The sequence below is a fragment of the Tauraco erythrolophus genome, chromosome 7 (assembly GCF_009769465.1).
Source record: "Tauraco erythrolophus isolate bTauEry1 chromosome 7, bTauEry1.pri, whole genome shotgun sequence".
Classification (NCBI taxonomy): Eukaryota; Metazoa; Chordata; class Aves; order Musophagiformes; family Musophagidae; genus Tauraco; species Tauraco erythrolophus.
In genome coordinates this window covers 21,678,929-21,695,740 of record NC_141471.1, presented here as the reverse complement: position 1 = coordinate 21,695,740, position 16,812 = coordinate 21,678,929, and the positions used below count along the sequence as shown (strand labels likewise).

The following is a 16,812-nucleotide window of genomic DNA, read 5'->3' as shown; positions in this document are numbered from 1 at the left end:
CTCAGGCATGAAGAGAAACCACAGAAAGTTGCAATTGTAATATTTGGGGGTGATCTTTGAATCTACTGTTTTATTTCTGGAACAACATCTGATGTTTATGTTGTGTGGCATTGTATCATTAGAACTGATAAACATCTGTTCCATATTTCATCATCTGGAAAGACCAATTAAAAAGAGTAGCCCAAAATGGTAGCTTTTAGTTTCTAACAGCAATGTAGCAAGGAGATAGTAACTAATCATGGGTACATCTTAAAATGAAATGAGGGAGCAGCTTAACAGATTAAAACTCAGCTCATCCTTATATACTGCCATTGGAGACTTTCTAATTATTTTTTCCTACTAGTTTTCCATTGGTTTTTGATTTTCTCTTTTCATTAGAGAGCTCTCGGTCAGATTCTTTTCTCATTTATACCAGTGTAAATCTAGAATAAGTCCTTTACATTTAATGGAATTATTCTTTATTTACTTTAGTGAGTCTAAGAACAGAATATGACCCTTTTTCTTTAGCAGTAACCAAACTGTCCTTCTTAATTTTGAAACCACGCTGAATCAAGCTTAGGTGGAAATAAAGGTCTCCAAAGTTTGAATAGACTAGATTTTCTTATTAGGAAAAGACATCCATTAAAGAGGACAGTGTGCTCCCTTCCTACTGTGTAGGAAGGTGTTGCATTGAAAAGCCTGGGATTTTAAATTACCTGCCAAACAGAATTTAGCTCTGGATGCCTCAAAAGTAACCTGATCCTGCAATGGGAGAAAAAGGAACCAGTTGCTTTTATATTGTATCTTCCTAGAGGTGATCACTGGGGAAGACTTTGTGCTATACCCGCAGACAAGTGTATGGCTTGTTGGTAACATGATTCAGTGGTCCCCCAAAATTTGTTTAGTGGCTGCTGCCCAACAGCACCATAAGCCTCAGAATAATGTCGTGGCTGTGGCTGTTCTGTGGTCCCCAACACCACCCCTCAGCAGCATGAAATATCATCAGTAATGAGAAGACAATGAAAATGGGGTATTGTGGGGACAGAAAATCAAATGCAGTGTTTATTTTCAGAAGAGACATCATAAAGTAAAATTGTTTAGATTTTGAACTGTCAACGAAAATGTATAGCCTATAACATCTCCACTGTTTCTCCTCTCATTTTCCTGCAATGTTTCTATATAGGTTGTTATATCTTCCAGCCCTCCTTCCAAGCAGATTGTATCTGTCGTCACCAAAGAAAAAGAAATATGTATCAGCATATGTGGCGATAAAATTTTCAATAGGAAATAATCATTTTAGGACAGCTTTTTCTGCTAAATGACTTTGAGAAAGAGTTTCCCTATTTTCCTGAAAACTATTCCTTTTGACAGAATCTCAGCTTGGTAACTTGGTAAAGTCTGAGCCTTCCCAGACATTAATTAGTTTGAAAACACAAGATTTTTAAAGCACTTTTCCTTCCCAGCGACAGCACAATCATACAGGAATTCTTTCATTTGCCATAGAAAAGTTCTGTTTCTTTCCTCTGTTTATTAGCTGTTTTTAAAGCAGGCACCAAAGATCCTAATGAAAACTGATAAAATCTTCTTAAGCCTTGTATCCAAAGGTCGTAAGAGTTTAAACAAAAAAGTTGCTTCTATTTGAACCATCAAAGTAAACTACTCAAGTAGAAATTATGATGCTTCAAATACAAAGTCATTATTTTAGCAGTCCTGAATAAGGATGCCAGAATTTTGTCCTAAATAATTTTTAACAGTACCATTTCTGTTGACTCTGCTACTTGTTCTCCCATGGAGTAGAGTATGTTAGCAAAGTCTTATGCAGAATTAGGAAGGAAGAGCAGTGGACAGATCCTTTAGAGGGTGGGGAATCAGCTGGTCTTTATATGACAAAATTCACGGATCCACTGATCAACAGTTTTAGACAGGAGATATTTCATACTCTGCGTTGCTAGGACCAGTGATAATTATATAGGTCTTTGAGAACAGCCATCACTCACATTTAGAAAGATAAATTCCTCTGACTTTTGCTACTGATGAACTGTTCTTCTCCATTCCTGTAACAACTACATGGAGTGACTTTTAGTATGAGAGACGAAAATTGCAGGACATTGTTAAAGTTTTTTATTAACAATTTGTTATTGTACCCTTCATATTCTGGAAGTTTATTTTCTTGTTGCTGTTACAGCGACGTCCAAGCAGATGGCCAGCAATGAAATTCAGAAGAGGGTCTGGACATCCTGCCTATGCTGAAGTGGAACCGGTTGGAGAAAAAGAAGGTTTCATCGTATCAGAGCAGTGCTAAAATTTCTAGGACAGAACACCAGTACTGGCCTACAGGTGTAAGACATTTACTTTGCCTCTCTTTAAGGAAAAGGAGCTCTAAGCTGCTGTAGCCTGATAGAAAGAAGATTTTGGATAAGCTTTGTCCAAGAAGAAAAACTAAGATACCAGATTACCACTGCACAGTAGTTTTTGTTAGTGGACTGAGACACGATGGTTCATGCAGAACACTTGTCAGTGGACACCTATGGTATCAGAACTATGGCACAAGTGCCATGTTATTGGCTTTAGGTATGGGGATGCACAGTAATCGAAAGTATAATAAAGCTTTGGTGCACAAGGATGCTGCCCTTTGGTTCAAGTGTTCTTCTCTGGTATCTCAAAGACTGAGTGACAAATCTGTACCCTTTCAGTGCAAAGAGCACTGATCAGTGTTCGCAGGTGATTGAGAAAAGTATCTCAATGCAGGTAAAGAAGAAGAAAAGGAATTTTCCAATACTTCTATAAGCGGACATGAAATACACTCACTTTTCAATTCTAAATTAACCTACCCACCTAACTGAGCGAGTCACAATGTATATGCTTTCCAGGAGTAGTACAATGTTTCTTTTACGTTGCTGATTACTATCCTTCTAAAAAACTCATGATATAGAAATTGGTAAGAAACGAAGACAATAGAGAATTTTCACAATGGTGAAATTATTTTATTTCATGGGAGTTCACAATGAAATCGGGCTGATTTTCAGTTTCAATGCTCATTACAAATTAATTATCAGGTTTGTTTCAAGGGATATCTTTCATTTCTAAGCAGTAGGCTGAAGTAAAGGCAACATATCCTTTTAGTTGCCAGAGATCTTATGGACCATTTGTTAGGCAACGTGATACGAATAATAAGATTTTAAACAAAAGGGTTTCTATCCTTTGTTGTTTCATTGTTAGTCCTTACTGAGAAGCACCACAGACTACAGTGCACCCCTTCCAGAGATTCAGATACAAGTGTTATTGAACCCTGCTGATTCATACAGTGATTTTGTTTAATGCACATAGTAGTTGCATAAATATATATATAAATATATTTTTTTTTATAGCTAACACAAGGCGGGCTCTTGTGACTGTTAAGACTGCATTTTTGTCATCCAGACAAAGGAAATGGATTGCATTACTGCATATTTCCACTGAGTTGTAAAATAATCCTTAATATTAGAATATTTTTATGTTGTGTAGGGAAAGTGGTTCATGTAGTTGCAGTGCCATAACTTTTCTGCCTATTGGAATCACTCTTTCCTTAGTATCGACCCTTTCCCTCCCTGTATAGGGAAAGACAAAACTATAAATTCTCACCATCAAAAGTATTTACTCCTTTCATGGAAGGGGTTAATATACACTGAGACCCAGATCTTCCATGAGGAGGGGGAACCTAAATACTTTGATGATCTGGGCCTGAGCTATTAAAACATTAAATTCAGGTATTGTATGTACATTTCATCATAGTCATTGACTATCAAATTTTTTACGTTCTGTACAAGGCACTTGAATCATTTTAGGGTGAAGTATACAACATTTGCAGTTTTGGGTCTCAAGCAGTTAAAAAAAATTGTAGATACCACCTTAGTAGTACAGTTATTTACATTTCTTGTTGATGCTTGTATGGTCTAAATTTGATTACTTAATGCTGTTTTAAGAAAAAAGCAAACATTTTTACTTATTTTGTTCGGTAAATAATACAATACTGTATTTTCTGTATTCTTTTATTTTGTGTAACACTTATTTTCATCTGTTTTAAATCATCTAGCGTGAGATTGAAACTGTTCAAAACCTAACTGGTATTAATCTGAAAGTACTAACAAACACATTGTCTTGATGCCTGGTAAAAAGCCTGTGGCGAGTATGCATTTCAATTTGCGTGGGTCTGCTGAGCCCTGTTTCTAATAGGCTGGAATTAAATTGCAGGCTGTTAATTCCAATAGCAATAACCAAATGTATGCACATATATATCTGGTGACACTCATTTTTATTAAATAAAAAGGTATCAGTGCACATCATTTAGACACGTATTTGGTGTGCAATACTTATGATTAGTTTTTCTAGGAGTCTTGGAAGTCATCAGCTAGGGTTCATTGGCCAAATGAAGCAATTGTAGAGCTTCCATTTGAAGCATGCTGGAATCCTGTTCGAAACAATTTCTGTTTCAGAGCACATCTTGGCAAATTATACAAAGAAATTTACAAAAATCTACACAGTACTGCACAAAGTTCAAGGAATATTTCCTATAAGTAAAGAAGATTTATATTATTATGGGTTAACAGGTCTGCACTTTGGCCGAGTTACTCATGTTTTTCACATCTTTACCCATGTATGTAATACATGTCATGCAATGGAGCTGACAGAATGTTTGTAACGTGATTAGACAAACACAACAACAATATTAAAATCCAATATTTTGATTACTTTTTTTTTTTAAGGCCCACTTGCACAGCTGAAGGATGTTTGTTAGTATTTGCAAACTAACATAAATTTCATAATCCTTCGTAAAATAATAGCAATTCTTTTTTTCACTCTTTGTCCACCCCTCATAATTTGGTGGCAGATTTCACTGGGGAGCATCATAGTGTACTTCTTTTGATTTCTGCCATGATGTTATATGCTATGGATTATAACATGATGAGTTGCTGGGTTTATTTAATGAGACTGATGGGCATATACTTATGTCTGGTAAGAACTGGTATCTGAAGAGAAAACCTCCTGCATACTAATGGATGTATAGTATCTCATTGGTGTCTGCTTTGATATATTCTGTGGTATGGTCTATTTATCCCAGTAGGCAAAAGTTAATTAAGTAATCTGTTGCTGTTTTGTAATTCCATCTGGTTTTCTAATTTTTTAATAATTAAAATTGACACATTAAAAATTATACAAATATTAATCTATAGGTGTGATGAAATATGGGAATTAACTGAGAATGTTTATCATTTTATAAAGCACCAGGTTAATTGATCCAGATCAAAAAAGTGTCGTGTAACCCCCTCTCAGAGATCCAGTTGAAATGTTATTCAGCAATTCATAAAGAAATTTCCATGCAGGTCTCTGAAACAGTGCCTTCACTAGCATTCCCACTGGTGCTTCATTTGAAAGTAATTCAGAATATTTCATTTCTTTAAATGCTTACTTAGAGAGTTATTTATTCTAACAGTTATTTTAACTCTTGAATTTTCCTGTACATTTGTTTATCTAATGCATGTAATGATTGCAAGATCTCACAAAATTATCTTATTATTTTCCATTTTAGTGTTAAACATTCCATAACACCTAACACTGTCAGTGCTATGCTTCAGCTCATCCTGTTTCACAGAAAAAAAGGAAGAATTGATTCAGAGCACATTACTAAGTAGTTCTTTAAATCTCAGTAAGATGAAACAATAAATCAGATACGTGTATCACACACAGAGGCTGTTGAAAAAAGATCCTTACATTTGCAAAATTGTAGTCAGAAAATAAGAAACTCTGAAACTTTAGAAGAACTGGAATTTAATTTCACTCCCATGTGCATACATATAATGATGTGGACTTATTTAATTGCCTGCTATATTTCTCAGTGCACTCTATAATGCATTGGACATAGAGAAAGCAGGCTGTTTGTAAGAAGCAGCTATTCCATATTTTTCTCCTTCTTCATCAAATTTTGTTGCACTTTGTTACATACTGTCCAAACCCTGCTTGGAAGGCCTTTTTTTTTTCTTTTTTTTTTTTTCCCCATGGACTTTTCTTCCTTATTCATCATCATTATACTTGAGGGATACATGTATCTTGATATATTTGTGTTCTGAGCATTCCTGTGAAGGGAGACAGTTTTCCAGAGAAGACCAACCTGAAATGGCTCTTCCCTTTCTTGTAATTGCCTTCCTCAATCTCAACAGCTTCTGCTACAAATGACATAGATGTCTTGTAAGTAACAGCCTCCTTCATTGTGCCATTATAATTTGGCTTCAGATCATTTTCTGCAAATAATGTGTGTGATGGAATTCTGGGGAAAAATAATACATGATTGTATTTCGAAAAATTGTGGAAACCAATTTAAATTTTCACAAGCTGAACAGAATATTTGGCTGTGCAAACTCAACCATTATCCCTTTGTCAACAGAGTTCAAACCATAAAACTCACTAGACAAGTATCTGAGCCAGCTGAATAGTTGAATCACTAGTTTGCCATCCAACCATGGCCAGTAATGGAAAATGAAGTGGTGAGCCAGTGTACCAATGCGCAGGGAAGAGATTTTCTGAAAGGGACAAATGAGATATTACTTTTACCCAGAGCAGCCAATATCTTTATGACTGGAGCACTGATAAAATATTCAAGTGCGTGGACTGATTTGGCTTGATGTAGACAATATCATCATCATAAAACTGGCCCTTAACTATCATTTAATTGTCAAATCTTAGAGGAATTTCTTGACATTTTAATTTTTTTGTGGCGATGAAAACAGTTGAGGATGCCAAGTGGAGTAAATTATCTTTCTGGTAGGAAGAGCAGCTCATTTCCTGACAGAGTTCTCTCCTGAGTGGAGTAGGTGCTCCCTTGTACGTAGCTCATTTCAGCAGGTCTCATGCTGTCTCCACGGTCTTACTCAGGACATTTTTCACACTTTTCAACGCAATTCTCTGTCTCTTGCAAAATTTTTCAATACTTATCTCCTGCCTCACTTTTTTATTCTTGTCCTTGGTTCTTCTCCACCTCTGCTCTAACTCCACATTCTCACTACTTTGCTTTCTTTCGCCCCTCTAAGCCTTGAATTACATGCCAAAATGACGATTTTCAGTATAACTCAAAATAAGTCTCAATCTGAAGAAAGCTCCTCTTGATTTTTCTTCAGTATGTGTGTTCTGGTTAACACAGCTATCTGAAGGTAGATTTTCCTATTATTGACTGGATTCTGTCCACAGGAATTAACAAACAAAATTCTTAATCTGTTGGAAACTTTTTGTTTAGACATTTTGATTGGACAAGCTACTCGTTTCTTCAGCGGAAAACTTGTCCCAGATAATTTTTTTGAAGCAGCAAAGGGACTTTAAAAGCAGGCCTCAAGACATTACTCTTAATTACATTCATTTAACTAAGCAGATATTTTTGCCCAATTAATTAATACAGACGCCTGTTTCCTCTGTTGTCTCTCTGGGAAGATAGCGTTTAGGGATATTAATTAAACTCTTCCAATGCAGTTTGCATTATTTCCTTTGGAGTAGCTCTTACCCGAAAAACAAAAAGACCATTTTGTTAATCTCTAATGTTAGTTTGAAAGAGACTTAATTTATTGACTGCTTGGGTAGCACAAAGTTTCCTCAGACACCTAGAAGCTGTTAGTAGTAAACATCACTTGTGCCTGTCTAGCTTCATTTGGACTGCTGTTTTTATTACTAGATCTCTTTTTTTTTTTTTCCTTTTCAGTAAGAGTCGATAAATTTTGTCTTGAGAGGTAGCAAATGATACTGTAATCTGATTGTCATGTATAACTACACCTCAGCAATGGTATCCTTTTATCTAAGCTTGTCAGCTTCAAGTTTTTCAGCTCTGCCTTGCCCACAAGGACATCAGGATCACAGCATGACCACACACCCCCGTTTTAGTGACAAAATGCAGATTTCCAAAGGAAGAAAACGGTGACACCTTCTAGGGAGGCAAAGGGAAGCACACCTGCAGAGAAAGAGGAGCACTTAGTGGTATGCCCAGCCGCCCTATTGAAACTTGTGAACACCCAAATCAGCTTAGACACTGCCGTTTCCTGCTTTCCTGCTTTGGAGCAGATACATCAGCTATTGTAACCTGCAGGATGGCTTCCCCGCTGCCTCTACACAGCAGCCAGTGTGGTTGTAGCCCACTACTTCCCAAAAAAGCCCCAACCAAAACATAACTGAAAACCACTCAGCTAATTCATTATAGCACTTTTATGAAAAAATCTTTGACACAGTGATTAGTCAAAGGACTGGGGGAAGGTATGCTGTTAGATTTTAAATGAGAATTATTCATAGAATCATGGAATTATTTAGGTTGGAAAAGACTTCCAAGATCAAGTCCAACCGTTAACCTAACACTGCCAAGTCCATCACTAAACCGTGTCTCTAAACACATCTACACATCTTCTAAATGTCTCCAGATCTGGTGATTCAGCCACTTCCCTGGGCAGCCTGTTCCAATGCTTGACAACTCTTTCAGAGAAGAAAGTTTTCCTAATATCCAACCTAAACCTTCCCTGGCACAACTAGAAGCTGTTTCCTCTTCTATCATTTACTACTTGGGAGAAGAGACCGACACTCACCTCCTTTCAGGTAGTTGTAGGCAGTGATAAGGTCTCCCGAGTCTCCTTTTCTCCGGACGCCAATATCCCAGTTCCCTCAGCTGCTCCACCTAAGATTGTGCTCTAGACCCTTCACCAGCTTCATTGCCCTTCTTTGGACTCACTTCAGCACCTCAATAACTTTCTTGTTGTGAAAGGCCTAAAATAGAATACAATATTCGAGGTGAAGCCTCGCCAGTGCCGAGTACAGGGGAAACAATCACTTCACTAGTCCTGCTGGCCACAGCATTTCTGATACAAGCCAGGATGCTCTTGGTCTCCTTGGCCACCTGGGCACACTGCTGGCTGATACTCAGCCGGCTGTCGACGAATGCCCCCAGGTGCTTTTCCACTTGGCAGCGTTCCAGCTAATTTTCCCCAAGTCTGTAGAGTTGCATGGGGTTGTTTTGACCCAAGTGTGGGACCCAGCACTTAGCTTTGTTGAACCTCATGCAATTAACGTCCGCCCATCAATCCAGCCTGTCCGGATCCCTCTGTAGAGCCTTCCTACCCTCAAGCAGATCCACGCTCCTGCCCAACTTGGTGTTGCCTGCACCTGAGGGTGCTCTCGTTCCCTTTGTCCAGATCATTGATAAACATACTAAAGAGGACTGACCTCAATACCGAAGCCTGGGGAACACCACTTGTGATCTGCCACCAGCTGGATTTGACTCATTTCACCACAACTCTTTGGGCCATCTAGTCAGTTTTTTACCCGGAGAAGCATATACCCATCCAAGTCATAAGCAGCCAGTTTCTCCAGCAGAATGCTGTGGGAAATGGTGTCAATGGCTTTACTAAATTCTAGGTAGACAACATCCACAGCCTTTCCCTCATTCACTAAGTCCTAGAAGGAGATCAGGTTAGTCAAGAAAGACCTGCCTTTCATAAACCCATGCAGACTGGGCCCCATCACCTGGTTGTCCAAGATGACATTGGCATAGCATTCTTGAAAATAAAGAGCAGGTTATACATCTGTGTCAGAGAAGCATTATAGCCTAAATTGAACTAATGCCACGAAATACTGCTCATAAATATAAGTGCCACTTTAGCTGTTGATAATTTTTTTTTTCCTTTTAAGGGGTCATGTAACACAACACACAACTTTACTCAGAATGGTAATTTGTGTCATGCTCATTTATGACTTTGGCAGAGACATTATCCCTTACAGGAAAACATCGCCGGCAACCAGTAAAGATCCCTGCATTGAAACACATGTGATTACATTAGAAACGAAAACAGAACTCCAGCTCACATGGGGAATTTTCTGGTCTAATGCCTGCTCACACAGACATCAATGTCTGTCTGTGGTGGGTTAGGCTGCTCCAGCAGCTATACCCGACACAGTCCCCTCTCACCCTCCCACACCTCAGGGATGAGGGAGAGAATCAAAGAGGAAAAAGAAAAGAGACCCGAGGGTTGAGATAAGAACAATTTACTACTACCGCTACCAATATATATATTTACAGATATGTACAAGGATAAATATATGCAAACGAGTGATGTATGGTGTAATTGCTCACCACCCCTTGACCGAGGCCTGTCTCGTCCCGAAACTGCAATCCCGAAACAGATAAAACTCGATGCCGCAATCCCGGATGAACGGGACGCCCCGAGACAGAGAGCGAGAGAGAGAGAAAACACTCCGAGCACCCGAAAGTGAGAGTCCCGGAAGGGCAAAAGCCCTTCTTTCCGGCTGACCCTGACTCTTATACTGGGCATGACACTGCATGATATGGAATACTAATTGGCCAGTTTGGCCCTCAATCTTAAGTTCAGGTACAAATCGTAAGGAGAGTCATGGACCCCTTGTCCCAGCTATGCTCCCCCCTTATCCTGTTGTGCTCCTGCACACTGGCAAGAACCTGGCAGACTGAGAAAGTCCTTGAGATCTCAGTGCCAACTATAAACATCAGAGCACTATCAGCGTTCTTCTCAGAGTGAGCCTCTGAGTAAAGCCAAAAACACGGAGCTCTTCTAGCTGCTAAAAAGAAGAGCTAATCCTGGTCCCAGCTAAAACCAGGACACTGTCTGAGCAGGTTGCTGTGGAAATGAGCACATCCTCACAACAGCAGTCAGTTGGTGAAGTGTTCGCTGGGAGCCCGGCCAGGGAAGCATCTGACAACTGGTCATCAGCACAGGCAAAGGCAAGAGGCTGGGCTTCAGGAGGAGACACGTGCCACCAGCTCACCTGCCTGAAAGGTACAGCACCCCTGCGGCCATCAGCCACCTCGGCTCTTGTTGGAACAGAGACAGAAACCCAGAAGGCATAAAATGTTCTCTTCCCACACACTGTCAATTCTATTGGTGGTTTAACTGGTGGAAATGAAGCATTCCCCACTTCATCATTGCCTCAGAAACCCAATGATAAAGGCCATTCAAACTCCAGACCCTGTTGCTAACAGTCAGGATTGACCTTGTCAAGACTTGGATCCCTGAAGTGTGTTTCCAGTATCAACCTTATTGGCATGGCAGTGGAAAAAGAGAACAAGGGGAAGCAGAGCAACCACGCACAAAGCAAGCACAAGAAAATGTAGCTTTTCTGGTAGAAAGAGATAGAGGTGAATTTCCTGCCTACTTCTAGTTTCTTTGCTGTGACTCTTGTTTCAGTGCATGCCAGCCCAGAAATGTTCAATTTGATAAAATTCCCAACATGAAAATGCATGTACCCTTAGCCTGCTTAGTAGAGCTGAGTGGACAACGACAGAAGTAAAGCTAAAACTACAAGTTGTTTCTGTACTTGAAGTACTTCGAAACCTCCAGAAAACAATTTAAAATATACACATAAAAGAAACCTCAGTCATTTCTTTAAAAATTCCTTATTCTTAAACCCAAATTGTAATGGGGGCCCTGTAATATCTCTTAAGGAGGGTTCAAACTCTGTGTCATTATACAGGTACTACACAAACGACCTCCTAAATTGAAGTTAGCACAGCCTCAGACCGGTAAATGACAGATATCCTGCATCATGTACCCAGCTAGCTCATGTCTATCACCTGACTTGAAACATGGGCAAAGGAAGCTCCTATCTGCTCACCTGCTACCATAGAACAGCTGTAACCAAAAGTCCTTTACAGGTATAAGATTTCTGCTGCAAAGCCTGAGCTTTGCAATGCTCAAGTTTATCTTGGGAAGAATGTTGAAGGGATCGGGGGCCCAAGTAATATTCTCTTCTATCATACCGACTCTAGGACATGACACAGGATGGAAAACAAAGATCGAGGATTTAAATAATTGGCTACAAAAGTGGTGTGAGGAAAACAACCTAGGCTTCTTTAACCACGGGCTGACCTTAATGCCAGATCTTCTATCTAGGGACGGGGCGGGTTTGTCTCCACGGGGGAAAAGGCTGCTCGCTACAGAACTAGCTGGGATCATCAACAGGGCTTTAAACTAGATGTGAAGGGGGTGGGGGGTATTATCAGACTTAGAGGATTAACAGCCGAGGACGGCCCTCCATTGTCTGATGAAGGGAGTGTAGGCAGGTGCCTTCGGCCTGCTGCCTCAGTGATACTAGGGGGTGATATGTGTAGTCAAGAGCAACACACAAGTTGCCTAGAGGTTAAAGAGAATCCCAAAAATAACAGCTCAGGTAATAAAACTTCCCCCCCTAGGGGTGCCGTGGGGTCGAAAGCCCAACTTACGTGCTTCTATACGAACGCACGCAGTATGGGCAATAAACAAGAGGAACTGGAAGCTCTTGCTATCCGGGGAAACTACGACATAGTTGCCATCACTGAAACATGGTGGGATGACTCGTATAACTGGAGTGCTACCATGGATGGCTACAAACTCTTCAGGAGGGATAGGAGAGGTAGAAGGGGTGGTGGGGTTGCCCTGTATGTAAGGGAAGATCTAAACTGTTTAGAGTTAAATGTTGGGGATGACCTAGTAGAATGTCTATGGGTGAAAATCAAAGAGGGGCCTATGAAGGCGGATATTGTAGTGGGTATCTGCTACAGGCCACCCTATCAGGACAGTGAGACTGATGAGCTATTCTTTAAACAACTGGGGGAAGTCTCGCGCTCACTAGCCCTTGTCCTTATGGGTGACTTTAACCTGCCTGATGTCTGTTGGAAGTATAACATGGCAGTCAGGAAACAGTCTAGGCGGTTCCTGCAGAGTGTGGAGGACAACTTCCTCTCACAACTGGTTAGTGAACCGACTAGAGAAGGAGCTCCCCTAGACCTGCTGTTTGTGAACAGAGAAGGTCTTGTGGGAGATGTGAAGGTTGGAGGACGCCTGGGGCTTAGTGACCACGAGATAATAGAATTCTCAATTCTAGGGGAAGTTAGGAGAGGGAACACTAAAACGGCCAAGCTGGACTTTGGGCGAGCTGACTTTGGGCTGTTTAGAAGTCTGGTTAACAAAGTCCAATGGGAGACAGCTCTCAAGGGTAAGGGGGCGCAGGAGGGATGGTTACTATTCAAAAAGGAAATTCTGGAGGCACAGGAGCGAGCTGTCCCTGTGTGCCGGAAGTCGAGCCGCCGGGGTAGAAAACCAGCTTGGATAACAAAGGAGATTTGGGAACATTTCAAAAGAAAAAGGGATGTCTACAAGTCTTGGAAGAATGGGCAGGCATCCAGGAATCAATACAGGGAGGAAGTTAGGGCATGTAGGGAGATAATCAGGGAGGCAAAAGCCCAATTGGAACTTAGACTAGCCTGCTCCGTAAGGGACAACAAAAAGTCTTTCTATAAATATATTAATAACAAAAGGAGGGCTAAAGATCACCTCCAGCCCCTACTGGACTCAGGGGGTACGTTAGTCACTAGGGATGAAGACAAGGCTGAGGTCCTTAATGCCTTCTTTGCCTCAGTCTTTAATAATAAGGTCAGCAGTTCCCAGGTGAGTTGGCCTTCGGTGTCTAAGTGCAGGGAGGGAGAGCAGATTGAAGCTCCTGTGATCCAAGAGGAACGGGTCAAGGATCTGCTCCTTCGGCTGGATGCCCACAAGTCTATGGGGCCTGATGGTATCCACCCGAGAGTCCTGAGAGAGCTGGCGGATGTCATTGCCAAACCCCTGTCCATTATCTTTGGGCAGTCTTGGCTCACTGGGGAAGTTCCGCTGGACTGGAGGCTGGCGGACGTTACCCCCATTTACAAAAAAGGGCGGAAGGAGGATCCGGGGAACTACAGGCCTGTCAGTCTGACCTCGGTGACGGGCAAAGTCATGGAACAGGTTATCTTGAGTGCTATTAATGAGCACATACAGGTTAACCGGGTGATCAGGACCAGTCAACATGGGTTTATGAAAGGCAGGTCTTGCCAATCAAACCTGATCACCTTCTATGACAGGGTGACCCGCCTGGTTGACGAGGGAAGGGCTGTGGATGTAGTTTTCCTGGACCTCAGTAAAGCCTTTGATACAGTTTCTCATAGTGTTCTGGTGGAGAAACTGGTAACTGCTGGCCTGGATAGGCACACCCTCCTTTGGGTTAAAAACTGGCTGGATGGCCGGGCCCAAAGAGTGGCGGTAAATGGGGCTAAATCCGGCTGGAGGCCGGTCACCAGTGGGGTTCCCCAGGGCTCAGTGCTGGGTCCAGTTCTGTTTAACATCTTTATCAATGACCTGGATGAGGGGATTGAATGTACCCTCAGTAAATTTGCGGACGACACCAAGCTGGGAGGCTGTGTCGATCTGCTCGAGGGTAGGGAGGCCCTTCAGAGGGATTTGAACAGACTGGATCGTTGGGCTGAGGCCAATGGCATGAGCTTTAATAAGGCCAAGTGCAGAGTCCTTCACTTGGGGTATAAAAACCCCAAGCATCGCTATAGGCTCGGGGAGGAGTGGCTGGAGAGCTGCCTGGCGGAGAAGGACCTGGGGGTGTTGGTTGACTACCGGCTTGATATGAGCCAGCAGTGTGCCCAGGTGGCCAAAAAGGCCAATGGGATACTGGCATGTATCAAGAATAGTGTGACCAGCAGGAGCAGGGAAGTGATCCTGCCCCTGTACTCGGCACTGGTGAGGCCGCACCTGGAATATTGTGTCCAGTTTTGGGCCCCTCGCTTTAAGAGAGATATTGAGCTCCTGGAGCGAGTCCAAAGAAGGGCAACTAAACTGGTCAAGGGGCTGGAAAATAAAACTTATGAGGAGCGGCTGAGGGAGTTGGGGCTGTTTAGCCTGGAGAAGAGGAGGCTGAGGGGAGACCTGATTACGGCCTATAAATACTTGAGAAAAGATGGTGGGGAGGTAGGGGAAGGGCTCTTTACATTAGTGATGGGAGATAGAACAAGAGGAAATGGGCATAAGCTTAGTCAGGGGAGATTCAGGTTGGATGTTAGGAAGTATTTCTTCTCTGAAAGGGTTGTCAGCCACTGGAATAAGCTGCCCAGGGAAGTGGTTGAGTCCCCATCCCTGGATGTGTTTAAGAATAGGGTGGATGAGCTACTTGAGGATATGGTTTAATGGGGATTAGGGATGGTTGGACTCGATGATCTCTAAGGTCTTTTCCAACCTAGAAATCTATGAATCTATGAATGAATCTTCTCTCCTTTGCTTTTATAGGGACAACACTGCAAACTGCAAAGTACAACCTTGTTTCTGGAACACTAACAAGAGCTCCTAGGCTTTAGAAGTTTTGTTTTCCTTGCAGGAGGTGAGGAAGTCAAAGTGGGAATATGGGCAGGTAAATGCGCACAAGAGAAATGGGGTTAGAAACACTAGGAGAAAGTAGCATCTGATTTCATATTAGACTCAAAATTACAAGTGTAATTTGAACAGCAACAGCAAATCTAAGCATTCTCCGTTTCTATCCTTGCAAATGTGCCAGAAATTAGTGAGATCTCTGTACAGGACAACAACTCTGGGAGGAATCCTTAAGTACTGGCTACAAACAGAGCCAGGCTTTCAAGACCCATTGGCAATGCAATTTATTGTTAATAACTCCAGCAACTCTGTTTCCAAACATTGTAATCCAAGGGTTAGTCTTTTATCTCAACACAAAAAAGAGAGCTAGTCTTTCCTTGCAAGGTTTTCCCAGTATTGAGCAGCAAAAGTCGCTTTATTTCCACCATTCTCAAATGAAATTCAAAACTCAACATTGCCAATTTAATTTTGTCAAAAACGCTAATTGAGTCCAAGATAGGCTGGTTAACACTTGAACGAGGATCCATATTGCAGCTCTGGGTATTGCAGAAGTTGTTTCCAAACAGTGGGCAATAATCAGACTACAAAAACTAAATGAAGAGATGAACTTCTAATGCTCCAGGACTGCAGCACTGATGACAAATGGGAATTAAAAAAAGTAATCCTCTTTCTCATTTCAATGGAACTGGAAGTGAGATAATGCATCTGGTGTATAGATTAATAAGAAATAGGGCAAAGAAAATGCTGGATTCATTTATGGACTTACAGATAGCTAAATAAATTTCTGAATTACTTAGTTCACCATAAAATGGAATGTCTCACTTTAGTTTTAGTTAAATGGAACATAAGGGAAGAAATTTATCTGGGAGGAATTCAGTGTAAGCTCTTGAACTCTGTAAAAGGTTCCAGAAAAAAAAAAGGTAAAATGAAATTCTAAGTTTACTAATTTAAAATACATTCATAAAAATTATACCTACTTTTTTGCATATTATAATCAAAGCTTTTCATCTTTTAACAGAAAGGCCAGCCACCTTACCAGAATTTTTTTTCTATATATGTGAATGAAGCAGTGTTTCATTTATATTCATCTGTCCATTGAATTTCCTTTTTACATCAAGGCTGCCAAAAGTGTTATGAATTTCTCTTTTTTTTAAAAAAAAATCCTATATCAAACAAATATATGATACATAAAATTCCATTTCTTTGTGTCTTACTCATGCTGGTTGCTTGTGAACAGAAAACACCAAAATAGTCTCTAATAAGACTTTTTGGACTCCCAGTCTGGCATTATTTGGCTTTCTGATGGAAATCTTTGAGGTGTACCTTAAACTATTTCCCAAAAAATATGCAGCAGCATACCAGCCTAAATTCATATTCATAATAGGCTCACACCATCAATGAATATGACCATCAGATATGTTGCCAACTTCAAATGAGATGTGGTGATCCACATAGCTGAGTCTCTGAACCAGTAACTTGACAAGAAACAAAAATCAATAAAATTATCTTTAGAAATTACCATCCCGAACTAATATGAAGTCATAATATAAAGTGTCTGGTAAAAGTGTTCTTGACAGTATCCATCTTTTGATCCTGGTAATTCCAAACACCATTAGTTTGGTTTATAGAGTACGAGCCT

General features: G+C 40.9%; 1 protein-coding gene across 1 annotated transcript in view; it reads left to right on the top strand.

The window, feature by feature from the left end:
- Positions 1-2,303, top strand: part of PLXDC2 (plexin domain containing 2) — a 278,206-nt gene extending 275,903 nt beyond the window's left edge. The window contains exon 14 of the mRNA XM_086614682.1: positions 2,165-2,303. Coding sequence (XP_086470808.1) covers positions 2,165-2,281 — 117 coding nt within the window. The 3' untranslated portion in view covers positions 2,282-2,303. The remainder of the gene's footprint in view (positions 1-2,164) is intronic.
- Positions 2,304-16,812: the final 14,509 nt, after the last annotated feature.